The sequence below is a fragment of the Dendropsophus ebraccatus genome, chromosome 13 (assembly GCF_027789765.1).
Source record: "Dendropsophus ebraccatus isolate aDenEbr1 chromosome 13, aDenEbr1.pat, whole genome shotgun sequence".
NCBI lineage: Eukaryota > Metazoa > Chordata > Amphibia > Anura > Hylidae > Dendropsophus > Dendropsophus ebraccatus.
The window spans coordinates 47804054-47831894 of record NC_091466.1 but is presented as its reverse complement, the minus strand read 5'-3'; the positions used below and the strand labels follow the sequence as shown (position 1 = coordinate 47831894).

Here is a 27841-nt window from a genome sequence, read left to right as displayed (position 1 = left end):
TTGATAATAGACATTGGTCATGTATCAGTGGCTTACAAGTGGTAGTGCCCCTACAGGTTGCCAAACCATAGTGGCCTCTAAAGTCTGTGAGATCTAAAGATTGTCCCCATTAAACTGCATCATTATAATTGACCTTTATTTCTTTACAAAATGTAAGTGATTTTAAGAAGGGCCTCAATGTGTTATTAGGCTGATCTGTTTGAAAAAAATGCTGCCTAAACTGTACACCCCCCCCCCCCCCCCACACAATTTTTAAATTAAGGTTGCTGCGCCCTATAAGACAACACCTGGTGACCCCTGACTTTTGGGAAGTTTTTCCTGGGTTAAAAAGTAGTCTTATACGCAGGTAAATACAGTAGTCAGATGTTGTTAATTACAATAACAGGTACAACTTTAAGCAGCTGTCTGTGAAAAGAACTCAAACATATAGGTACAGAAACCCTATTCCCCTATCACTAGTTCTCCCAGAGCAGCATACATGAGCGTTCATTCAGGAGGTGATGGTTTTTAACCTGCTCTATCTGAATGTGTGGCGGACCTGTGGTCTAACCATTCCCATCTGTTCAATAACTGTTGACCTTTTGGTACCTGATCAATCCCTGGATGGACCTCTGATCTCTTGTATGTAGTTTATTGTTGGATTTGCAGCTACACGCCAGATGTTAGGTGGTTATTGAACCCTTAGTTTAAACCTATTATTGTGGATTATATACCAAATACACAGGGAAAGTACTTCAATTACCTGCTCTTAAGAACCAGTATAGGAAGTATCTGTTACTTAGAAGAGTTAAAATTTATTTGTATGTCGTAAAGAAGCTCCTACAGGATCTGTGCTACATACTGATGAGTTCCTCCGAGGAAAGAGCCTTTGAAGTCAGATTAAGGTTCTTCTGTGGTAAAACCAGCGAGATCGCTAAAGGGAATCCAGTAATGCAACGAAGCAACATTGACATAAAAAGTATTGTGGATTGTATGTTGCTAAAATAGCAATTCGTTTCTTTGACGTCCCGCCACTTTGACCCCCGTCTGTTGGGAGAGGGTTAGTCTTGTTGCACTTTCTTCCTTTGTGCCAAGCAAAACAGCTGACTACAGCCATAAAAAGGAGAAGATGGGGGAATCGGGCCAGGCATGCATGCTGCTCTGCGTGTAAAAGTCCAAGCGAATTTATGGGAACAGTGGAGCCATATACCATGGCTGGATAAAACATGGTTAATATGGTGATTAGAAAATTGCTCATGGCTACTGGGTTTTTTTACCTGTGCTTCATGTATTTGGCAGACAGATACTTGGCAGCATTGTCTGTATTAAGTGTCATGTCTTCCAGCATGAATGGTCACAGACTGCTCCTGCTGCATAGAGAGCTCATTGAGTAGCAGTGACATTACGGTTTGTTGGATAAAGCTTAAAGGGGTTGGCCACTTTAAAGTAAAATAGTTCAGTATACAGTATTAGTAACTATACTCACTGCCCTTACTGACAGCAGCTCCCTGTGTACCTCATAGAGCTAAAATCAGACTCCCCTCCTCCAGGCTGTGCTGCCATGCTCTGTGGTGTTCCTTTCCATATAATGGTTGACATGGAGGAGCATGTGTGGAGGAGCAATTGTCCTGGTGAGTAGGAAATTTGTCTGGCCATTGGGTTTTTTCGCCGTTCATGTATATTGTATTGACACCCAAAAGTTCTGCAAATCAACATACTCCCTATATATATATATATATATATATATATATATATATATATATATATATATATATTTTTTTTTTTTTTTTCCCTGCACTTACTACTGCATTAAGGCTTTACTTCCTGGATAAAATGGTGATGTCACGACCCGACTCCCAGAGCTCTGCAGGCTGTGGCTTCTGGAGAGGATGATGGCAGAGGGATGCTCAGTGTCCCTCCAGTGCCCTGTGTCCCTCTGTGTCCCTCTGCCATCATCCACTCCAGCAGCCACAGCCCGCACAGCTCTGGGAGTCGGGGCGTGACATCACCATGTTATCTAGGAAGTGACATTACCATGTTATCCAGGAAGTGACATCACCATGTTATCCAGGAAGTGAAGCCTTAATGCAGTAGTAGGTGCAGGAAAAAAGCACTTTATAAGCATTTCCTGTAATAGGTGTATATTGGTGATTTGTATAACTTTTGGGTGGCAATACAATAATAAAAATTTAGCTGGACTTCTCCTTTAAGTCCCTTTTACATGGGCTGATTATTAGCAGGCAGAGACACTCATTGCCAGTAATAAACCTTTGTAAAAAGGACAGTGACCAGCTGGCAAAGAAGAAATTACTAGTTTGTTGGCCGATCACGTCCTCTGTGCGGGTATTTAAATCATTGTTAGTTGCACAATTTGCCATGTAACTGAGGTTTATAGGCCACATGATAGAGACCTGTAAACGAGTTCCGATCTCTGATCAGCGCTCATGTACGGTGTTAGTGGGGCTGTGTGAAAGAGACCTTACAAATGCATTGAGCAGGATGCTTTCTTTGACAGTGTTGGGTATCCTCTCTGCTAGCATAAGCGGTCCAAGACAACTTCTTTTAGATAAAGAGAGCACAGAGAACCAGTGACTTTGATGTTTGCTTTTCCTGCCTCCGTCTCTGTTAGCATATGTTTAGCCATGTTGTGAATTATAAGCCTTCTGTTTGTCTATAACCATCAGATATTGTCTGCAGCAGTCGATGATCTCAGATGATTCTCAGAAGAATTCTTGACATTGTTTTATGTTGGTCTGTGAAAGTGTTTGACTACAATATTTTTGGCTTTGGAATGCAAATGGAGTTGTGGGCCTTTATACCTAATCTCTTTGAATGTTTCAGTCTTAAAGAGCTTCAATGACTTTAGCAGAAGACTAGCATAAGCAGACGGTTATACGATACTGCGTAGGATGTATTGTTGGGATCCTGCTGCCATTAATAAAATATATATAATTAAAAATAAGGAGCAGGGTTACGAGACTTTCTCCGCGGGTTCATTTGTTGTTCTTTTAAAGGTTTAACAATGAATGGTCTGACATATGTATTGGTCTTTGCATACAGCTGATAAAGTTACTGACTTTATAGCATCTGCACAATAAACGACAGAAAAGTGCCAAAAATGTTGAATGATGGTTTGGACTTTGTGATGACTGGCTTGTGGCTGATCAGAAGATCAGGACTCTTGCAGCTTCTATTGATGTAGTCTTGCTTAGCAGCTTAATGGAATTCTAACCACCAATGTTAACTATGCCTATATAGTGCTGTGACAAAATTTTTTATGTCCATTCCAAAAGGGTCTACGGTTATCTCTAAATGGCAACTAGCAAACTAGCAAAGTAGGGGCCTTTGCAAAAATCACTTATAAGCAAATGTAATAAAAACTCTAATATAGCTGATGAGAAAAGTATATGGAGGGGAGAAGGGAGGGAGGCTGATAAGGGACAGAAGCAGAGAAACATCACTTCTCGGCCATTTGGTTAAGGTCAAGTGTAGTATCTCTTATCAGTTTATTATCTGATACATCCCCTATCTGCGGACCATATATTAAATGGGCTTTTAGAACACAGAGATGGAAAAGGAGCTTGCTCTGTTCTCTCCAGGTATTGACCTGGCATTGCAGTGCTACCAGGTTCAGTGCGCACACATTAAAAAAAAAAAAAAGGAAAGAAACAGAGTCATCTTGCATCTTGTAGTAAGTGTTACATCTTGCCACAGTGCTTCATTGAAAGCTTACACTACTTACTGCAGCTTTATAATGTCTTCTTTGCTGCCACTGCTTATGAGGGTGTCATGTAGAGATCTAGAGAGGCAAGTGTCCCCTCTTCTGTCGGTAGTGTATGGGAGACGTCATAGCAGCTAGCCTCTGCCAAAAATAATTGAAAATCAGAGATGGAGCCCAAAATGACATACACATTTATATAATGAACAGACATAGGGCTACTCCTCACATACATGCACACAATAGATCCAAAAGCACACAAAAGCTCTCTGGAAGTGCAATTATGCTTCAGTGATAAACTAGCATTCTGTAACCGTTCCCTAGTGGTTTCTACCTCTGTAGTACTTGTGCCGACTGTAGGACGCAGCTCTGCGTGTTATTCTTCTTAAATCACTCTACACAGTTTGTAAAATGTATTTATAATATTCTTCCTGGCCAGAAATCACAAAATGTGATGGAAAAAAAGCCAAGAATTCTTGATAAAATCTTATAGACATCAATGCAGTACCAATAATAATGAGGAGCTGCCCTCTGTAGGACACGCGTTTAAAAGCTGTACCTCTGTCATTGCTATTAGACACTGGAAGTTAAAGGTAGACAGCTTATGAAGCCGGGAGACTTTCTTTTTCTTCTCCACCCACCTGGGGGCATAGTGTGGGCTCTATAACAGCAAGAGGGTCCCAGGAGTGCGATAAATGCGCAGAATATGGAAAATGTTGAAAGAAGCATAAAGGAAGTCTGCTTGCATGGTGTAGTTAGTTATATTAAAACTTGGCTGCTGCTAGAGCACACCACTAAATTAACCTCAAAAGCTGGCCATGACGGCGAAATATCCATAGTAATTGTTTTTGTTGGCTTTTAACTTCAATATTAACTCATCGATCTTACACGAACCTCAGTGCTTGGAATGCTAGTCTGGCTGTGTCATTTTTTTTTTTTTTCCCAAAATTCCCCCCCCCCCCCCCCCCCCCCCCTTCAAACTTTTTTTTTTTTTTTATGTAATCATGGAAAAATATGTTTCTGCTCGGAGCAGTTGTCAAACAAGTTTCTTTCATCGACAATCAGACGTAAGGCAGCTGAAAGGAGCTGTTTAGTCTGGAAGGCAGACCCAGGAGATTACAGTCACTGTAGGAAATGTAATTATACAGAATAGTCTTTTTGTAGGGTGGGATTTAAAATTGTAAATTCCAGTGTTTACCCTTATGAAAAAATGAAAAATGAATATCATCACATACAAGACATTAAGTTAAAAAACAAATGGGCAGTAGGAGGAAGGCGTGTTTCTTTATTTCTTTATTTTCTTATAGTATATGGTTAACCACTTTAGTAAAAAAGAAAAAAAAAAATATTTTTAAAATACTTACACTCAATAGATGATGTATTGTCTTTGATGATGTCGGAGTCTTTCCTGTGTTCATGAGGATTCTTTTGCTTCCAGTAATTACGTCTCGGGGGGGATGGCCACATTTTTATGCTTGGGTAAAAAAAAAAAAAAACTTCTGTTCTTACCATTTCAGATTTTTTTTCCCCTGCAAGCTATTTATTTATTTTTATTTTTTTACCTAGGAGGAGTAATGTCTGTGGTCACCAGGTTTTTTTGTCACTTTGTTGCTTATTGTTTGGGTTTCATGCCTCTTATTACCAGGTTCACATTGCCTAAAACTGGAATTTTTTTTGTTGAAGAATTAGGATCTCAATGTCTGATAGGTGAGTGGATTACACGTTCAGCGCCTCTGCCCATCAGCTTTTTAGAATGAAGCAGAAAACTACCATACATTGTGTAATGGCTGTGCTGAGTTACTGCAACTCTGCTCCCACTCACTTCAATAGGAGCTGAGTTGCAGTAACCCATCACAGCCACTACACCTTATATGGAGCAATAGGATGGAGAGCGCAACGCTCAACTGAGTGCTTCTCCTGGCTCGTTCTAGAGATTGGTGGGGGTCTGAACACCCAGACACAGACCGATCAAAACTTTTGGCACGCTGTTGTGTGCAGCGGGGAATTCGGAGGCAGGCGGACACTGATGCGCCAGCATCTGAATTCAGCTGAAGTGGAAATCATACGGGGGATGATCTTCTCAGACACCGGCTGTTCTGTGACAAGGCCGGGTCACAGAACGGTTGGTGTCTTACGCCATGTGAACCAGGCCAGTTCCATCCACAAACACTTGTAGGGCTTGTCCACAGAACCAACCCAGTGCATATGTATCGATAGTTACCTTAGGAACGATTACATGCAGATTAGAAATGAGCGAACCTGGAGCATGCTCGAGTCGATCCGAACCCGAAAGTTCGGTATTTGATTAGCTGTGGCTGCTGAACTTGGATAAAGCCCTAAGGCTTTGTGGAAAACATGGATATAGTCATTGGCTGTATCCATGTTTTCCAGACAACCTTAGAGCTTTATCCAAGTTCAGCAGCCCCAGCTAATAAAAGTAAACCTAATGACAAGTATCCTTTAGAAGAGAAATCAAATGAAATTGAAAAAAAAAGGAGGAAGGCAGGGGATGGGGGACCGTAATAAAGTATACTTACCAGTCCTCGTGCCTCCATAGCTCCACTCCCTGGTCTTGTTGACTGCAGTCAGCTTTCGATTTCAGCTGGCATCCAGGCATATCACATACCTAGCTTATCTAGCTGCAAAATCACTACCCAGCTGATCGATTCCCCGCTCAGCCAGTGAGTAACTGGGGCAGTGTCAGCGAGACCTGGCACTGGCCCTACGGGGCACAAGGGTAGGCAAGTGATCTTTATTATGACCCCACTCCCTCCTACCTTTTTTTTTTTTTTTTATTTATTTTATGGGACTTTAACTGCTGTTAGTGAATGGTTGAAGAAAGTGCCCTTGTTTTTCTTATCCTGTACAACCCTTTTAAAGTAGACATGTTATGTGACTTATGCTGCCCTATCAGAGACCAGGTTATGATATAGAGATCAATTGTGAGCTCTATGGTGTAAAGGTTTGTATATTTATTTGAATAAAAAGTTAATCTTGACAAGACTTGTAGGAGAGACAGTAGAAGTCCTTCCCACATTAAGTGGCTAACATCCCTCATTGCTCGCACACTGATACAGAAAATCAACCTGTGTGGGCTCAGTAAGCATGACTCTCACTGTTTCTCCAAAAAGTCTTGTTAGGATTTACTTGACTTTTTGCTGAAAAATCTAGAATTTCTATTTTACATGTGCAGCTTACAAAAAAAAAACCCAAACCGGAAAAGTGGCTTTTTTTTGTAAGTTTAAGGGTACAGGATCTGCAGCAGATTTGATGGCGCAGATTTGAAGTTGCAGATTCAAGGCAAATCCAATCTGGTGCAGATTTGATGCTGTGTTTAATTATTTAAATGAAATCTGCCGCGGATCTGCTGCGGATCCGCAGCAGAAAATACGCTGTGGATCCAGTAAGTGTGAACCTACCCTTAAAGCCTAAGAGACCTGCCAAAATGAACTGCGAGAAGTGCACAGCTAAACGATTCTACCACTCACACACTCCTGCTGACGATGGGCTGTATAGAAAGTCTGTGAGTGTCCATAGCGTGTAAGGAGACAGCAGGGAGAAATGAAGCTCAGCTGATAATCATTTTAGCGATCAAAACTTTGGACCTATAGCACACCAATATCGCTGCTCCCAGGAAAGTTTTTAACTCTACTCTGGAGTCCAACTTCCTTAATTTTTAGACCTACTTTAGACTTCATTTCCAATCTAATAAATGAGTGTTTGTCATGGAAAGTGGCGTTCTATTCCTGTATTATGTAGACATGACATTTTGAAAAATTTCTTCTGAAGTGCGTTTCATAAAACTGAAATTAAAAAATCCAACATGCGGCTGCGACTTAGCAAATCACCAAAAGATGTTAAAGGATTTTCTCATCAAACACATGAGCCGTTAATGAAACAAGGTTTAGTAGACGACAAACATGTTTTATTCACCTCATAAGAACCTCCAATATGCATTCTCATTCAATGTGTTTATAGCACATGAAATAAAACTGGTGAAAAATTGCCTGGAAAGAATTCCGATATGAAAGCATTCTTCATTTTACTCCTACAAGGAAACCACGGCCTTTATTCAGACTAAAATTTAAACCTTATTATTCTTTGGATACAACTGGCTCTAAAGGCAACCACATATATTGCAATACTTATAATGGAAGTAGGGAGGAGGAAACATGGTTTTCATTTGGTACAATTTCCTGCGGTTTCTGTTTCTAAACAAGATTCATATTTACACCAGTGAAAGTAGGCACAAAATCCGTGTACAATCCATTTTATAGTCGCTCAGGAACGGCTCATAACTCAGCGTATTGAAGGCAGCGTCTGGATTCGTCACTTTGTGCATTGAATGGTCCCCAGAAGTGAGGAAGACGGCTGGAAATAAAGATCATGCTGCATAAACACCGCATGCAAGCCAAGGAGAATTTGTAGAGTAGAGTCTTGACTTCTTTCCTTGGATTACATTAGAATTCCCACCTCCATAGAATGGTAAAAATCTTTGAAGTTCTGGTCTTAATGTCATGTGATTTCAGTAGCTACTTTGCCATATGATATAACAGTAACCCCTGACCAGGGAATGATTCGGCTGTATTCCACTGGTCTAGTGAGTTTACTTGATCATAGGACCAGCCATGATGGCTTTTGAACTTGTGATATCGTAAACTCCATGTAACGCTACTTCCTTGTCTAGAAATGGGTTTCCCGTAGAAGCTATTAGGACATGACATGATCGCTAAGTTTATATGCAATAACTACAGAAGAGGCAATGCAATAGGGGATTAGTGATTTTACTTATGGTTTCAATTTAAACGAAACCTGTTAAACAGGTTCAATTTATAGTTATACAGTTCAAACTGTGGGCACCAGGTTTTAGAGCAGGAGGATCTGAGTAGATTTAAAGGGAATTTGTCAGCTGCAATTCGCGTTCTGTGCTTCCAGAGAGAAATTATTTTATTCTATAGAATAAAGAGTCAGAGGCTTCCCTGAGCTCCTGAATATTACCACTTTAGGGCCCGTTCACACTGAGTAATTCTAGCAGAATTTTAAGTAACGTCAGTTTCAAGCGACATGTTAATTCTTTTGGCGGAGAGCAGAGGTTGCATGAGGCATGCTATTCAATGAGTAGGACCAGCAAAACTTCAAGCGGAGTCCTTGGCATGGGCTCTGCTTGAAATTCTGCAAGAATTGTGAATGGGCCCTTACCCCCTCCTTCCATACCTGACCTTGCTTGGTGTCAATCAACAGGGAGAGAGGAAGTATTCCAGCTTGCAATAGAAAAACAGTTTCCAGTATCCAGTCTGGTATTGAGCTGTGCTGTGAAACACTTGGCGGTCCTATAAAGTGTGAGTGTAGTGCAGGCCGCAGCGGCTATGTAGGCACGGTGAGCCTTTCATTCATTGTGGAGGTTATTACGTGCCTCTTTCAGTAATCGGTAGAACCTCTATCAGATTGTTATGCCATATTCTATGGATAGGGGATAACAAGCTGAGCTGGGAAATCAATGGACACTTTAGAGCAGAGGTATCAAACTAGCTGTTGCAAAACTACAATTGTTATCATGCCTGGATAGCCAAAGCTTTGGCTTCATTGCGTATTTGTGCCATCAGCTAGTTCTGCTGTAGACAGATGGAGTTTGTAGGAAGCAACTCTATAACATTACAGTAGTCATGAACTGGGATGTTCTTACTGTCAAAAATTGATGTGCGACACAGACCTAAGGGGAAGGTCAAGAAGTTTTTTTTCTTGCTGTCATTTTGTCAGGCAGTAAAGTACATCTTCTGCTCTGCAGCAGTTGTCTCTATTTCAGCCACCTCAAGCAATTCCACCTTGGGTTTCAGACCATGCACAATGAATGTTATTATTTGGAGGGATACAGGACAGTAAGGTTTCTATGACTCTAAAATCTGAATTAGGTTTTCTTCTGTGTGTGCAGTTCTTTTGTTATTTGATCAACTTATATCCTTAGGCTGGTTTTAGATTTCATTGCTTCCACAAGTCCTTATGGTGGTCTTAGCTTAGCTCAGTAGAACCTAAGGCGTGATCTGGGTGTTTGAAACCATAACGCAGATATTAAAATGTAGTGACAAGGAAGCAGGTGTTTTTCAGAGAAAGTCAAAGAAATGCAGAATTTAGGATTTAAAAATAAAAGATCAAGTATCAAGTCTTGCCCATATAAGCACACTTGCCATCTCTAGTCCTACAGTGCTGTCTGTTTCATTCCAGCACAGCTGCACCCATACCTTTTAGATACTGTAACTGAGTCATGTGATCACCTGCCTGACCCACAGAAAATCAGTGTTTAAAGAGGATGTACCACCAGCCGCGTCATACAGGGGAGGGAATTCCTTCCCACTGGGGGCGGCCCGGCCTACCTCCAGTGCTTAAGCACCGACCAGTTCTTGTGCATAGAACGGCGCTGTGTACGGGAATCGGGCCGCGGTCCGAAAAACGGACCGTGGCGCCAGCTTCCCCGTGAAGGCGCCGTTCAATCCATGGTTTCAGCTTAAATGTCAGAAGTAGTGTCCTGGGTCAGCTAAATTCCACCTACCAGATACCTCCTGTCAGGTCACAGACCCTTCCTCACTCGGCTGCTGCTTCTACCTCTGTAGGATCAGGCTGTACTGTAGTTATACACCTCCCCTGAGGCTATGTTCACATGTTGCATTTTTTGTAGGTTTTCTTCTGTGTTGCTGGTAACATTTTTCTGAAATTTATATTTTAACAGAATAATTACAGATAACAGTAGAGATGCATTATATTTACTGTGATATGGCAAAAGTGCAGCCAAAATGTGGAAAAAACACAACTTGTGAACACAGCCTGAGGGTGTCAGATCTTCATAAAACACCAAAGTTCTGATTTTACGCCTAATTACTTTCTCCTCATGGTAGGGTTTCTCCAACTTTTGGAAAAATAAATTGCATCAAAACTACATATAGTGTGAACTGACACCAACCCACTGATGCGTTTTACCTAGCTGAACTCTAGCAGCCTAGTTAGCTGAATTGCTTTGTTTCCTCCTCTTTGCAAAGCCAGAGGCATTCGAAATAATTTACAGTACACATCAATATGGCTGAAAACCCATGTCTGTTTTATCAACTAAAACAAGTAAGCACAAGGCGTACACAAGAATCATATTTTTTTAATATCTTATTAGAGCAGTTGTTCATGTAACCCATTGTAGATATGCTGTTCTTGTGGAAATCCCTAGTTGTTGAAGTTTTTTTTTTTAATGTCCATTTCTATCCATCTGTTTGCTGTTTAAATTGTCATGCAGCCTTTGGTGACCCTGTGACAGGATACTATTGGTCCACTATATAGGTGCTGTCTCACAATAACATCTTATGTCAGAGAGTAGCACTGCATCTTGGTACTCTTTTATTATACCATAGATCCCCTTTACACATGGTGGCTACTTATATTACTTTGCTGTTTTAACTATGTGACATATATCAGCACAGTTTGTCATGTATCATACTTCTCCTCTATCTTGTACTAGTGCCAGTTCTCTGTCAGTCTAAGGTTACAGTCTACATATGCTCTTTAGTAAAGTTTCACTGCCATTGGGCTGGTGGTTGTAGACTTTTCTTAGTAAAGAGATCAACGTTATTTCAGTATCGGTGGATATGTGGTGCAGGTTGTCTGACCGTGATATCTGCAAACAGATAGAAATGTTAAGGTAGTGTGTAGGTGTGCAGGAAAAGGAGAGCGCACCCAATGGAAAAAGGATGTGTCACATACATCATGTCAATATTAGTAACGTATAGTAATGTAAAAAAATACCATACAGTCTGCTGTGTATAAGTGATGATGTTACTTTAGAATATTCTCTCCTTGCTCTATGATTCCATCTGTCTCTGTATAGGTCCCATGTAGTTTTCCATAAATAGAAGAGTACATGGTCAGCATGTCCTTGCCCTTTATATCTTTAGTTGCTGGCACAGGAATTCTGAGTAATGATTTATTGCACTATTCAAAGCTGCATTCTTGCATACCTATATTTTCATATTAGTGTGCTTACGTGTGTCCTCAAGCAGCTGGAGGTGACCAGACACGTGGCTACAGGCCCTTGTGTTATGGAGGGGCACTCACCCCCTATACAGCTAGATGTAGCTTTCATTCTGCTGCTTCCTCTGTCTAATAGGTCTAGACCTCCTTACAAGTCTGTTATATAGCATCCTATTCATCACTAAACATTGGTAGCATTAAATATAGGACAGTCTTTTGCAGAATCACAACAAACCCGCAATATGACTATGAAAAACCCCTTAGGGTATATTCATACATGGCAGATTTATGGCAGACTTTACAGCATCTAAAAAAAATATATCAATAAGATGCTCAAAGGTTTTATCAGCCCATTCTTAATAGTGATAGCATTATGGCAAATTAAGATTGGTGTCGGGGTGTTTGTGTCTTGTTGCAGTAACACTATGATGTCATACGCAGTTGTATAAGAAGTGCCTGTAACCTACGGCTTCATCAAACGTCATAGCCTTTTGGGGGCCAGCCAGTATAAAGTCAAGTATATATGTATTACAAAATTGCTTAGGGAGAAGCAGTGTGTGTATTATGGTATAGAGCAGAGTTTTTCAACCCTTTTCAACTTGAGGCAAAAAAAAAAAAAGAAAGTCATTCAGTGACTCACAGGGGTCATCTTCTTTGTTCTGAGGCGTCACTTTCCTTTTCCTCTTCTTCTCTTCTGGCCCAGACCACCATGATGACTGCTTGCAGCCACAATTCATCTCTTTTGAACCTGCTAGACAAACATCTCAGGCTCCGCACTTTTACAACAACTTCCAATTTTTGTGTCAAGTGCAGTAAAGTTAATAGGTATGTGGGTTGCCCCCTGTATGTATGATCCCCTGCTGTGCCCCCATACAGTAATAATGTCCCCTGCTGTGCCCCCAAATAGTAATAATATTCCCTGCTGTACCCGATATAGTTATTATATGGTCTCCTGCTGTGCCTCCATATAGTAAAAATGCCTCCTGTTGTGCCCCATATAGTAACAATGCCCCCTATTGTACCCTAATATAGTAATTATGCCACCTGCTTTGCCTCCATATAATATAATTGCCTCTATATAATAATCTGCCCTGTGCAGTGCCCCAATAGTAATAATCTGCCCTGTGCTCTGCCCCATAGTAATAATCCGCCCCGTGCTCTGCCCCATAGTAGTAATCCGCCTGGTGCTCTGCCCCATAGTAATCCCCCTGTGCTCTGCCCCAATAGTAATAATCCCCCCCCCCTGTGCTGCACCCTCATAGTTATTATCTGCCTTGTGCTTTGCCCCAATAGTAATAGTCCCCCCTGTGCTCTGCCCCATAGTAATAATCCCCCCTGTGCTGCACCCTCATAGTTATTATCTGCCTTGTGCTGTGCCCCATAGTAATAACCCCCCTAAAATGTGCCCCATTAGTAATAATTCCCCCGTGCTGTCCCCATAGTAATAATCCCCTTTTGTGCTCTACCCCCATAGTAACAATCCCCCCTGTGCTGCACCCCCAAAGTAACAATCCCTCCTGTGCTGCACCCCTATAGTAACAATCCCCCCCTCTGCAGTCCCCATAGTAATAATCCACCCTGTCCTCTGCCTCATAGTAATAATCCGCCCTGTGCTCTGCCCCATAGTAATTCCCCCCTGTGCTCTGCCCCATAGTAATAATCCCCCCGGTGCTCTGCCCCATAGTAACAATCCCCGCTCTGCAGTCCCCATAGTAGTAATCCACCCTGTCCTCTGTCTCATAGTAATAATCCTCCCGTGCTCTGTCTCATAGTAATAATCCCACTGTGCTCTGCCCCGTAGTAATAATCCCCCCTTGCTCTGTCTCATAGTAATAATCCCCCCGTGCTCTGCCCCATAGTAATAATCCCCCCGTGCTCTGCCCCATAGTAATAATCCCCCCATGCTCTGCCCCATAGTAATAATCCCCCTGTGCTCTGCCCCATAGTATTAATCCCCCCTGTGCTCTGCCCCATAGTATTAATCCCCCCCTGTGCTCTGCCCCATAGTATTAATCCCCCCTGTGCTCTGCCCCATAGTATTAATCCCCCCTGTGCTCTGCCCCATAGTAATAACCCCCCTGTGCTCTGACCCATAGTAATAACCCCCCTGTGTTCTGCCCTATAGTAGTTATCCCCCCCCATAGTAATAATCCCCTGTTGGCAGTCTTGGCAGGTGATGGGGCAGAGGGACACAGGGGCAGGTGATTGGGCGAGCGGTTGGGGGTGTGCGCAGCTAAGTGGAGTTGGGGGGGGGTGCCACCACCGCCCCCTAGCTGTCGGCGCCCCGTACGGTCGCCCGGCCTGCCTCTAGAAACTGCCCTGCTACTGATGTATGCAAACGTAGCTGACATGACAGCGGCTATTTAAACAGGATTGTGCTATTTGTTTGGTGGATTCTAGCATTTCCTGTACAGGAAACTATACAGTTTACTACTACTTGTGATTTCTTTGTATTGAAGCCAGGTGATAAATGACATAGAGCAACTCCTTACATTTATGCAGCTAGTCCCATAGGAAAATATGTTACAAGGTAGATGGTCGACCACTAGAGATTGGAGAAGTGTGAATTATTAGTGAGTGGTATACTGTGCTATAAAACCTATAATTCACATACTATTATCAATGAGACACATTAATAAAGCCTATATATATATATATATATATATATATATTTTATTCTCCATTTTGCCATCTGTCCATATTGTAGAGATGGGAATCTGCTACCTAGATCTCAACAAGGCTATGGATATATGGCCATGTCACTCCCTCCCTGCTGTGTCTGTTGCTGTAAGACATAGCCTGGATATTATATTCACCTTCCTGGTGGTATTTTTCAGCATCTAAATCACTTCCTGGTGAAAAATTAATTAGAAAATATCCTGTTTTGCTGACAATTCCCCTTTAAGTATTAGGTGACCCTCACATGCTGGACTGCACTGAATATTAGTTATATATAAAGACTTTATTATCTTGCTTTGGGTTTAGTTTGCTGACATAGTGAGCTGCTAATTTATAGCTTGTTAAAGCCCCCCTGTAGTGAAAGTGGCCCCCTCTGAATGTTCTCCAATCTCAGGGTCAAGTGCACGTGACTCCTGACTTAGTCACATATCTATTTGTAGCTGGGGCTCTGCAGTCTCTCCACAGTGTAATCCATACCAGTCCTGCAGAGAAAGCTCTTTACAGGAATCCGGCAGACTGCAGTGTCCTTGCTGTGGCACCGACTGATGGAACCGGAATCTGCTTACTTGCAGCTCCTCCTGGAGGTTCTGCAGGGATGATTGATTCCTTGCATTCAGCACTGCAAACCAGGGAGTGCAGGCCAGGCCTAGCGCTGTGTGCTGGATGATGAGAGCAGCGACAGCTGCCAGGCTGCCTCAAGACAAGGAGGGAGGGAATCTGGGAATATGACAAATGTGGAGCCAGGTGTCCTGATTCTTAGGGAATGCATTTAAACGCTCCATTTCCAGAACTCTCAGCATCGGAAGCTTTTCACTGCTGAAGGAATGTTTCCTGCCAGTGATATCACCGTTACCAGAAATAATCATTAACCTTTCATTACTAAAATGGAAAGATAATGAATTCCGGAATCATTTAGGGAGAAATCCCTCCACAACAATGTATTTCAGGGAGGCTGGCTGGGCTACAGTCATGCTATTATCTGGGATAACACGATTACCATAAGATGCACTTCTCAGCGTGTTCTCATAGGGTCATGAGATTGCCTTGCTGAACATCCCCTGGTACATGGGCTTCAGTCCATCCACACTATAGAACCTCCACAGCCCCTAGCATCATTTGGCTGCAGACAACATTAATTAGATGGGAACTTTGTTCATGGGAAAGTATAAACTACATGCAATCTCAATGAAATTGCTAGATGATGCAGATTATATTGCAAAGGAAGAGTTCATATAAAGAAGACAGGTGTGTAGCTGTTTTTAGACGAAAACAGCCATGATTTCTGTACAGGCCCTTTAAATCTTTATGAGCATGGCAGTATTATGGGGCCTAGTTGTAAGGATCTGTAATACAAGTCCCTTAAAGGGGAACTGTAGGCAAATTTAAAAAATTGGGATGGTCAGGGGGTGGGAGAATCTATACTTGGCTCCCCCCGTTTGTTTTTCCTCAGCTTCCTGCATCATCACATCCCAGTTGGAAATATTTGCTCAGCCAGTCAGTGATTGCAGTGGTGTCCCGGCCCAGTCACTGACTGGCTGAGCAGACATTTCTCAGTCAGGACGAGACTGTGGAGGAGTGGGGGTTGCAGGAGGACAATGTGGGTCCGTGAGAGGTGATGTTGCTCTTCCGGGGCACCAGAACTCCCTGTTAGCCCTGGATTTCTTGTGTTCCCTGGAGACCTCCTTTAAAGGGAATGTGTCATCTTTTTTCTTTATGTACCAAAGCCAGATATTGAAATCTTTTCTATTTTTACAATCTGTTTCTGATAAAAAATTTTTTTAGTGTTATAGGTGTATCCATGTTGCCCAAGCTTCTGCTCTGCTTTGTTAGCAGCATTTTAAGCAATGCTTTCAGCAGCTACATAATGATAGGAAACAACAGACGGATGGTTCTCTACGACTTCTATGTAAGTCTTGTAGAAATATCTGCATGATTTTAAAATATAGATATTAAAAAGGATTTTTTTTTAATCAAAATTTGTTTAACATAAAGACATGATTTGGAGAATAGGTCATTTTCTGATGACACATTCCCTAAAACAGACTGATTATTACCCTGGATAAAGGCGCCAGTGATCAGCTGATGACCAGGACATGCTGGATCAGCTACCTGCATCTAAAAGTCTTTGTTAGTCAGCAGCTCATTTCATGGTGCAAAGAGGGATGTGACACTAATGGAAGAGTACGGCCATGCGAACAATACAAACATGATTCATGCCGCTGATCCTTCCCAATAATTGGGCCATGTAGAAAATCCTTCTACTTGTACACAGATTGGCGCATATATCCTCCAGTCTGCAGCCCATGTGAGAGGACCCCTATTGTATAGTCACATGCATTAGATTTCTATCAGCATTTTTTGTGATTAAAAATTCCTTAAAAAAATGTGGCATGCCCTATGAAATATTATGGCACCCCCAGAAACATTGCTTACAGTGCACAGATTACTACTCTGTGTATACCCTAGTCAGTCCTAGTGGAGGCAAGTATTATATGGTATGTACTTGTGTTAATAAATAAGGATATTGTTGCTATAACTGATGTATTTCTGGGTAGAGCTGTAGATCACTTGTGATTATTGTAAGAAGGTGACTGAGGGCTGTAAATTAGCAGGATGCGACAGCTGCAATCCTTGGCATGTAGAGGCTATGTTGGTGGTAAGGTAGGTATGTGGAGGGAGGGGGACCTAGATTCTTAGCTGGGTGGTAAGGTTCTGTACACATAAGGACTGCTTTTTACTTATAGGGTTGGTGGGTGAAGCAAAAAGGACATAAAATGGTTCTGTAAGACCTGTTCTCTTCCTCTGTATGGCTCTGATGTCCTACAGTTGCATATTGAGGTTTTGTTCCGTACAAATTAGGGAACAAATTCTGTCTGGAATAAGTTTTTTTGTGTGTAAAATTTCTATTATGCGCCAAAAAAATTACACCTGGTCAGGAAGTGGTGAATGGTTGTGCAAACATTTTGCACAATTTTACATCGGCTGTATGACACCATATTGTACAGGCATATACTTAGGTTTCAGTCAATGGACACACTGTTTACCATGTCCCACAGGCGTGATGTAAATTGACCTTAGTGGGCATAGTAAAGGGCCTTTTACACGGGTCGATTATCATCAGCCAGGAGTGGTGTTAGAAACTTTCTGCGGCCGATGATCAACCCATGTAAAAGTGACAGTGATCAACTGAGGAGCAGGAAAACACTTGATCCTTGACTGATTGTTCATTTATAGCTTCAAAATTTCTCATAATCAGCTGCAAATCTTCCTGTGTAAACAGGAGATGTAAAACTGATAACTAATAAAGGCAAACTGACAGTTCCATATACATACATATATGATATACATATATCTGTGCTGTCAGTTTGCACACAGCAGTTGCATACTTAACTAGTGCGCTTGCTGCTTGTGCCAGCTTTACCAGCTTCCCATCCAGCTGCTGTATCTTCAGGCCTTGCTGTCTCCAGAATGATTGACTGCTGAACAGGAGAGCCAGAAAAGAGCATGCTGGATCAAAAGAAGCAAGCCCACTAGGTAAGTATGCAACTGTTGGGTGTGTGTGTATGTGTATATATACACTCACCGGCCACTTTATTAGGTACACCATGCTAGTAACGGGTTGGATCCCCTTTTGCCTTCAGAACTGCCTCAATTCTTCGTGGCATAGATTTAACAAGGTGCTGGAAGCATTCCTCAGAGATTTTGGTCCATATTGACATGATGGCATCACACAGTTGCCGCAGATTTGTCGGCTGCACATCCATGATGCCAATCTCCTGTTCCACCACATCCCAAAGATGCTCTATTGGATTGAGATCTGGTGACTGTGGAGGCCATTGGAGTACAGTGAACTCATTGTCATGTTCAAGAAACCAGTCTGAGATGATTCTAGCTTTATGACATGGCTCATTATCCTGCTGAAAGTAGCCATCAGATGTTGGGTACATTGTGGTCATAAAGGGATGGACATGGTCAGCAACAATACTCAGGTAGGCTGTGGCGTTGCAATGATGCTCAATTGGTACCAAGGGGCCCAAAGAGTGCCAAGAAAATATTCCACACACCATGACACCACCACCACCAGCCTGAACCGTTGATACAAGGCAGGATGGATCCATGCTTTCATGTTGTTGAATTCTGACCCTACCATCCGAATGTCGCAGCAGAAATTGAGACTCATCAGACAGGCAACGTTTTTCCAATCTTCTACTGTCCGATGTTTTGATGAGCTTGTGCAAATTGTAGCCTCAGTTTCCTGTTCTTAGCTGAAAGGAGTGGCACCCGGTGTGGTCTTCTGCTGCTGTAGCCCATCTGCCTCAAAGTTCGACGTACTGTGCGTTCAGAGATGCTCTTCTGCCTACCTTGGTTGTAACGGTTGGCTATTTGAGTCACTGTTGCCTTTCTATCAGCTCGAACCAGTCTGCCCATTCTCCTCTGACCTCTGGCATCAACAAGGCATTTCCGCCCACAGAACTGCCGCTCACTGGATGTTTTTTCTTTTTCGGACCATTCTCTGTAAACCCTAGAGATGGTTGTAGATCAGCAGTTTCTGAAATACTCAGACCAGACCTTCTGGCACCAACAACCATGCCACGTTCAAAGGCACTCAAATCACCTTTCTTCCCCATACTGATGCTCGGTTTGAACTGCAGGAGATTGTCTTGACCATGTCTACATGCCTAAATGCACTGAGTTGCCGCCATGTGATTGGCTGATCAGAAATTAAGTGGTAACGTGCAGTTGGACAGGTGTACCTAATAAAGTGGCCGGTGAGTGTGTATATATGTGTGTGTGTGTGTGTGTGTGTGTGTGTGTGTGTGTGTGTGTGTGTGTGTATGTATGTATGTATGTAGCCCGGTCATCCGATTTCTCGTGCCATGTAAAGGCACCGCAAACAAGTGCCAATCATGCTGAACTGTGCTTGTTTGCAGCATAAGCGGGAAAACCGCTTGAATTGCTGTAGCACTGTGGGGGACAGAACATGGAACGTGTGAATGCAGCCTAAGCCTATGGAGCCAATCTCCTGCAACAAGTTGAATCAAGCAGTGAGGTGGGGAGATATATATATATATATATATATATATATATATATATATATATCTATATATATATATCTATATCTATATATAATTATAATATTTAGAGATCGGTCAGGGTCACAGCACAAGACCTCAACCCTTAAACTTTTGATCTGTTTTTGTGATGTGTGACATGTCAAAAATGACAGATGTTTTAATCCATTCACTTGAGCAGTCACTGGTTACTTGCAGTCTTATGCAATCTTATGTAGAGACATGTACTTTATATGACTGGCTTAACATAAATTGTGTTAATTGGAATAAAACTACTGAACTCATTTAGTAATGACAGTTTTTTTTTTTTGTATTTTTTTTTTTTTTAATGGATGAGGCCTGAATGCACCCCTTCATTATAACCTGTGGAGATGTATAGAGACCTAATAGACCTCTGTATTATTTTATGTGGCATATTACAGGGCAGTGCTTCTGAGGACATTTCCATAATATGTTTCTGTCTTCAGCACATCTCAGGTATAAAGTGACTATGGTTTAGTTAGAATGAAGCTGCTGAGACTCTGCACCTGCGATTTTGGGAACGGCCTGAAATTGTTCACCATAACACAAGCAACGGAACCATTTTTTGCACAATAATCGCCCCGTGTAAAAGGGCCCTTAGTTTTTGCCTAGTTGTACTAGGTTTCCGTGTAACATGTCTTATATGGTTTGTTTTATAAGGAGGATCTTGTGTTTGCAGGTGCTTTATGAATGTAAGGCATTTGACTTTACTAACACTTTAAAAACCACCCAGATGAGATGTTGAACAAACCATCTTCTCTCCTTTAATCAGCTAATTATGGGTTAATTACAGGAGGCTTGTAAAAGACAGAGGCTGTAGAGTCCTATAAACCAAGACAAGTCTATTGCTGACCAGTGGGGATGATACATCATGTCTCTATAGGACGTTCCAGGATGGGTGTGGAATGTAACATTTGTTTTACATAGTAGAGCTCATTACGTACTTGTATGGACCCTCGCTTAGTAGGGCTTACACTGAACTCTCCCCTCATTGCTGAAGTCTGTTTTTCTGCAAATGCATGTTTTTTTAATATGATGGCAGGAAAGGAATGTAAGCAGCAGTCGGACCCTTGTATAGACACTTAATAGCGCATATGATCCCAATCTGATCCTAATTTATCCCAGTGAGATTGCAGGAGTAACAAGGAAGGAAGCTTCCTGAAGACACACATGGTTCTCATCATCCATTTAAATAGTCATAAACACAGAGCGGCTTCTAGTGCTCCATGTAGATGTGTCATGCCCAGGCTTCTCTGCTGATCTCAAAAGGATAAATCATAGGAACACAAAGACAAGCTCTTTATTTTCCATTGTGTTATTGATTTTCCCAACACCTGAACCTGTGACTTCAGGATATAAGAGATTGACCTGGGACTATATTGGAGTTTATCATGTTGGGAAGATTTACTGAAGAGGTCTATTAGTACTGTTAGACTAGACAGTCTAAGAAATTACTACATTTATCACAGTGGCCCATGCTGATTAGTCAATTTGTTGGTTTTTTTTTAGACACTTTACACCACTTATTGGTTGGCTTAAAGGGGTTATCCCTTTGCCACTTCCACAAATAGCACTTCTCCCTGTTTTCAATTTGGTTTTGGGTGTTGCAGCTGATTTTTAGTAAAAAGAATGACTGATATGTAGTATCACACACAACCTGGGGATGGGTGGTGCTGTTTTTGCAAAAACATTGCTTTTTTCCCCTAACTCTAGATCATCCCTTTAAGGTGCGCCACACATCTCCCACTAAGGCCATATCCCTTTTCGTTAAGCAAAAATGTCTCAAGTGTGTCTAAAACACATAGGGGGAGATTTATAAAACTGGTGTAAACTCAGACTGGCTTAGTTGCCCCTAGCAACCAATCAGATTCCACCTTTCATTTTTTTAAGAGTCTGTGAGGAAAGAAAAGTGGAATCTGATTGGTTCCTAGTCTGACTTAACACCAGTTTTATTAATCTCCCCCATAATGTGCTATAATGGACTTTTTTTTTTTTTTTTTTACACATAATTTAGGTGCATTTACAATAGTAACTAATGGTGTGTTTACACAGGAAGATTTATCTGACAGATTTTGGAAGCCAAAGCCAGGAATGGATTTGAAAAGAGCAGAAATCTCAGCCTTTCCTTTATGACCCGTTCCCTGTTTATGGTCTGTTCCTGGCTTTAGCTTAAAAAATCTGTCAGATAAATCTTCCTGTGTTAACGCAGCATTAGCCCAACTCTTTCCAGTGAATAAACACAGAACCCAAACACTCAGTATTTGATTCCCTGCAGCTGGAGAAGTTGGATGCCACCCTAGAGAAACATTGATACATCCATAGGAAGCCCTAGGGCTGCATCCAACTTTTGCAGCCACAGGGAATCAAAAGCCAAGCATTTTGGTTTGGGTAATGTTGCCGAACCCAAACATTTTGACAGGTCCCCTCAACACTAAGTAACCCCTTTAATATAGTAGACATCTGCAGCACCTACACCCAATGCAGAAATCTCAGATCATACAGCTGAAGGACAGGTTCACTTCAGGACACCATCTATGTGGCCTCAAAATGAGTTTCTATAAAGATATATTGTACAGAAACAATTGTTATTAAGCTGAGGTTTAAAACAATAAAATACATAAATTGCGTGTGGTCTGCGCTAGTAAAGAATGGTTTCAGCCTTTTCCATACGGGAAATTCCTCTCATTGCATTCAGGACTTGGTGAGATGCTGTAGGCAGATATTTTGGGGGTTTTGGGCAGATCCTTGTAAGATTTTTACTCTGTAGTAGTGATTTGTCAGTGTAAACTATAGGGGGAAAGGAAAAGTTATCTGAGGTAAATAAGTGAGAGATTTATCAGGGTATTTAAAAGAGGTTCTCATTGAACACCATGTAGCCAGGTCACTACTTCACTACTTTCATTAAGGATGACAGAATATAAACAATGACATAGATACAAAAATACCACATAGATATATGAATGTACAGGAGTAGTAAAATGAGGGAGACAACACCCCAAATACTGCTCTACATTAAAAACACAAAAATGTCCCCATAAGTCCTGCTGGTGTTCCAGCCGGGACTAATCTACCACTCTGACTCTGGACCGTATGTACAATAACAAAAATCCAACATCTCTACCTAGACAGAGACCCAGTAAAACAAAATATAACCATCCCTGAGGAAGCCACTAGACGGCGGAACGTGTGGGGTGATTTCTTATCTCATCTGACTCTCGTTCTATTGGACTGTATATGGTGATCTTTTCCAATTTTCCTTTGCTCCATTATTTGTGGTTATATTTTGTTTTACTGGGTCTCTGTGTAGGTAGAGATGTTGGATTTTTGTTATTGTACATACGGTCCAGAGTCAGAGTGGTAGATTAGTCCCGGCTGGTACACCAGCAGGACTTATGGTGACATTTTAGTGTTTTTAATGTAGAGCAGTATTTGGGGTGTTGTCTCCCTCATTTTACTACTCCTGTACATTCACTTATTTATGTGGTACTTTGTATCTATGTCAGTGTTATAATAAAGATTTTTGTGATGTGCTACCATTTTTTTGTGCATATGTTTTTTTTCTTTTGAGAGAATGATGTACTACTTATATGCATTGGTTTAGCACTGGATTATTAGTGGTGCCCGTTAGCTTTATATATATAAAGAATATAAACAATATTAACAGTACCAATACAGCAAGCAGTAGAATATACCATCAGACCAAAGAAAAGTCTGAGCTTGTTTTCAATAGAAAGTTAAGATACTGAAATTAGAGGTACCATACTAAATGGAGTATGGGAAAACATAGATACAGCCTATGGCCTAGGGCTGTATCCCATGTTTTCCAGGCAACCTTAGGGCAGCATCCAACTTTTTCAGCGGTAATGAAATGCCACATGCTTATGCTGCGTTTACACGGAATGATTATTGTTTGAATTTCCACAATAACGATCGAATTCCAACAATAATCGTACGTGTAAACGCAGCGAACGATCAAACGACGAGCGAGAAATCGTTCATTTTGATTTTTGAACATGTTCTTAAATCGTCATTCGCAAAGAATTCGCAGATCGTTCCGTGTAAACAGTCGTTTGCCGATTTTACCTATGTGCAAGATGGGCTTAAGTGATCGCAAAATGAATTTTCCGGATGATATATCGTTCCATCTAAACGCTGATCGTTATAAAAAAAAAATTGTTCGAAATCGTTAATCGTGCGAATTATCACTCCGTGTAAATGTAGCATTAGGTTTGCTCATCTCTGATTGCTTATTTTTTCCATGTGAATATGCCATCATTTTTGCTGTGTGAATGGGGCCTTAAAGTGTCACTGTCGTTTAATATTTTTTTTTTTTTTGCTGAAATCAATAGTACAGGTGAATTTAAGACACTTTATAATTGGGTTTATTAGCTGAAAAATGCATTTCATCATGAAAAAGCAGTTTGAGGCTCTCCCCCGTCATGATTTTCTATGGAGAGGGGAAGATGGAGGGAGATGAGGCACCAAAACAGGACAACAAAGAGTTAATTTACAGCTACATCACTGGCTATCTCCTCTGACCTGAATACCGGCTTTCATGCAGCTCCTGCTGTGTCATCCTTTGTTCTGTGCTCTCTGCTGCTGACTAATCTCCCCCCTCCCCTCTCCATAGGTTACACAGGACTCGACTGATGTAAAAGAGTCGAGATTTCCTGATAATGAGCAGTGAATTGGGGGGGCTGGGGAAAGTCTTTTGGCAGATAATGGCATATTTGCCTAATAAACCCAATTACAGAGTTTCTTAAAATCATCTGTACTATTTATGCAGAAAAAAAAATAAAAGAACAGAACTGGCAGCCTTTTAACTCTGTAACGCTCCTCCACAGGTGCTGGGAAAATCTGAATCCAGTCCTGGGAAACTGGGAGAAGTTTCCCAGGACAGGATCCAGCTTTTCCCAGCACCCAGCTGATAAGCAGATTGCTGAGATAATGAAGCTCTTCACTTCGTTATTACTGTAAATTTGCTCATGTCTACGGACACCAAGCCTAATACTTTCTGCAAAGCTAATGCCTGTCCTGATCAGGTGGCTTTTTGGCAGAGATTGCACTGGTGGCCTAGTCTTTAGGAAATCCATGTTATGCACCTATAGACAGAATAATCCTGCATGCAAAGCTGTATGTGCTGGGTATTCAGCATCTTATGATTGATGACAGCAGATGGAGTTTCTGCTATGCTAGCGCAGGATAATAGCATATGTCCCATTACATATTAGCTGAGGCTTCAGATCCTGCATCCTCGTGCAATGAAAAATTCTGAGCATGAGTGTCAAAGTTGTAGTCTACTTGTTGATGACTGGTCTGTGACTGCTGGTGACGTCACCCCACCAACCAGTGCTTAGATTCTCATCATCAAGGTAATCACTTACAGTATATGAATGTTATACTGCAGTTACTCCATTGCAGTCTTTAATATACAATTTACACGCAGTACAAATAAATATGTGCAGTAGTCCTCAACAATAAGTGACAAAGCCTGTACAAGTAGTAATGCAACACGGTCGCCCTTCCTACAGGTCTGACAAAAATAATAGAGTATAGTGCACATCTTCTGTAGCCCTATGAGCATTGAATCGAGTATTACACACACACACACACACACACACACACACACACACACACACACACACACACACACACACTATTGCATTTCAGTGGGAGATTTGGGGCCCCACATTCTCGAGATCACAGCAGTGTGACCCTCCCCACCCTCTTACAATCATAACCAATAAACCACACTGTCAGGACAATGGGGGAGATTTATCAAACTGGTGTAAAATAGAATTGGCCCAATTGCCCCTAGCAACCAATCAGATTCCACTTTTAATTTTTCAATGAATCTGTGAGGAATGAAAGGTGGAATCTGGTTGCTAGGGGCAACTGAGCCAGTTTTACTTTACACCATTTTGATAAATCTCCCCCTATGTCTTTTCATACACAAGGATGGGCCCTTCAGCTGTTACAAAAGCTCCCATCATGCCTGAATTGTAGTTTTGCAACAACTAAATGGTCCCCATCTCTGCTTTAACACAAGAAGGGAGAGGTAAGGAATGTTACATAATGGATTAAAAGGTGTTTTCCAAGGTCCTTATTCACACTGGTTTATTTTGTATAACAGGAGTGGATCCTAAATATGGAAGAAATGCACTTCATTCTTTTATACCCTAATTTGGGCTCACAATTACTAAAGCAAAATATGCAATTGTGAATAAGGCCTAAAAATATTGTGGGGATGTTGTTGAGTCTTGGACACAGAGCAATCCTCTATCTATGGTCGACCAATGAAAAAAACACAAAGACAGCAGTATACAAAGAATGTTAGGTAGGTTTTTTCAGCCTTGAGGGTGCGTTCACATTGAGGAATCCGGGCGGATCACCTGCCGCAGCTCGCCCCTGCGCATCTCTGCCTGTGCCATAGACGGAATCTGCCTGTGCATAGAATGGAGTCTATGGCACAGGCAGAGATGAGCGCGGCGGGTGATCTGCCCGGATTCCTCAGTGTTAACCCACCCTTAGGATTAAGGCCATGGCGAGACTCCATAGCTCATACACATGAATGGGGTTGCTGTGACCCAGCAGGATGGACTTTTTGTGACTGCAGGGTTGTGGCCGCCTGTGAGTTGCAACATGACCCTGCTCACTTGTGATGGAGTCATGCAACCTGACGGTGCATAAAAAGCTGTATATTATAGGACTTGCTGCAGATTGAATGAAAAGGAACTATGGGGGAAAACAATACTGCATCTACTCAAATATTTTGTGGATTTTCTGCATGTGAACAAACTCTTTGCAGTCAAGTGTCTGTAGATAAAGGTTGGGAATTATCTGCAGCCGTGCAGCTTTCCTTGTGCTGTATCTATTAATCATCCCACAGCACGTAAACCCTTGTGTTTCCATACCTGTCATCCACATCAGTGTAAGCAGCGCCTGCCGTACACAGGTTATAGTCAGCAGAAATTCCCTCTCAGGATCTTGGAGGTGGCCAAATGAAATGCAGGTGAAGCAATATAACCACAGGAGTATTAACACATCATAATTTCAATTCCTGTTTGGGATGCCCCTTTCCAAGCATGATGGCATCAACACAGTATTAAACCATCTGAGGTGTTTTACTGGTGGTCCTGTGTTTTCTTTCCCCCCTCCCATCTCCTGCCAGAAATGCATCTGTTTTAAGTTTCTTGGTGCTACCCCAGAAAGAATCGTGCACATTGTAAGGCTGTTTGTTCTATGAAGCAATGTTAATGACTCAGTCCCCCACCCCAGCTTTGCTGTGCCAAGATGTTAGGAATCAAAGCCTACCAGTAGTCTAATGGGCTTATAATCAGCTGCATGTATCAGATGCTTCCCCAGAAGCTGATTGTGATAGAAATGTAAACCATATTGCCGTATCCACACAGCAGCCTGTGAATCACATACATCTGGACAGCCCTGGTAACATGAATTAGCATTTCATTTATATATTTAGTAGCTAAAACAATGTTCTCCTTTGTTCTAGGTATCTAAACCATGTACGGGCTGCTTCCCCACAGGATCTCGCCGGAGGCTATACTTCCTCTCTCGCATGCCATAGGGCACTGCAGGACGCCTTTAGCGGGTTGTTCTGGCTGCCACAATAGCTCACATGCCACCGTCTGGACGGAACGGACCGCTGGCCCTGGCCCAGCATCTAACACAAACGAATCTGGTAAAATTACTGCCATCTGCACCGTACATAGACTCTGCACTTTAATAAAGACAGCTGTGTTTCGGGGGAAGGTGTCCGGATTTTTTTTTATTTTTTGCTCTTATGGTACAGCCCAAAGCAACTGAAACAACAAGTCACGTCTGATGGAAGCAGTGAATAATTCCATTTATATCAGGGGGATTTCTCTTAAGAAGTTGTAAATTTTCTGTTTATTTTTAAATAAAGCCAAGTTTTATTAGTTTTGTGGTTTTCCGTTTTGAAGAACTTTTTTTCTTTAAGTAAATATTGGGAGGGAATTAGTCACCAAATGTGTAGCTGTGCATAAACATGAAATGGTGCATGTAAAAAAGTTTTTTTGGATGCCAAAATTGTACAGATGGTCAGATGTGCACAACAGCCCAACAACAAGGATTAGATTAACATGTCCGCCTTCTTTCAGAAAGAGCTAAGATGCAACACCAACCAACACAGGTGTTATATAAGCATAGCTGCTTTCTTTCAGAAGTAATAACTGTTTTCTACCTGTAGCTTTCCAGTTGTTTTAAAACGACAGATCCCAGCATACTAGTAAGAGGCAAGTGATAGTTATATGTTAACTCTTATTTAACAAAACCCTACAGCTCTGCTCAGGGCTGGCGTCAGCACTCAACTTACCCGATCAGGTGCCGT

General features: G+C 41.7%; 1 protein-coding gene and 1 non-coding gene across 6 annotated transcripts in view; both read left to right on the top strand.

Moving 5' to 3' along the window:
- The window catches only part of MNAT1 (MNAT1 component of CDK activating kinase), a 454734-nt gene extending 427324 nt beyond the window's left edge, over positions 1–27410 (top strand). For all 5 annotated transcript variants that reach the window (XM_069950810.1, XM_069950812.1, XM_069950808.1 and 2 more), the window contains one exon: positions 26984–27410. In XM_069950810.1, the coding sequence (XP_069806911.1) occupies positions 26984–27104 (121 nt within the window). In that variant the 3' untranslated portion in view covers positions 27105–27410. The remainder of the gene's footprint in view (positions 1–26983) is intronic.
- LOC138771614 (U2 spliceosomal RNA) lies at positions 3436–3623 on the top strand. Its single transcript, XR_011359661.1, has one exon. It is a non-coding gene; the product is annotated as a U2 spliceosomal RNA (small nuclear RNA).
- Positions 27411–27841: the final 431 nt, after the last annotated feature.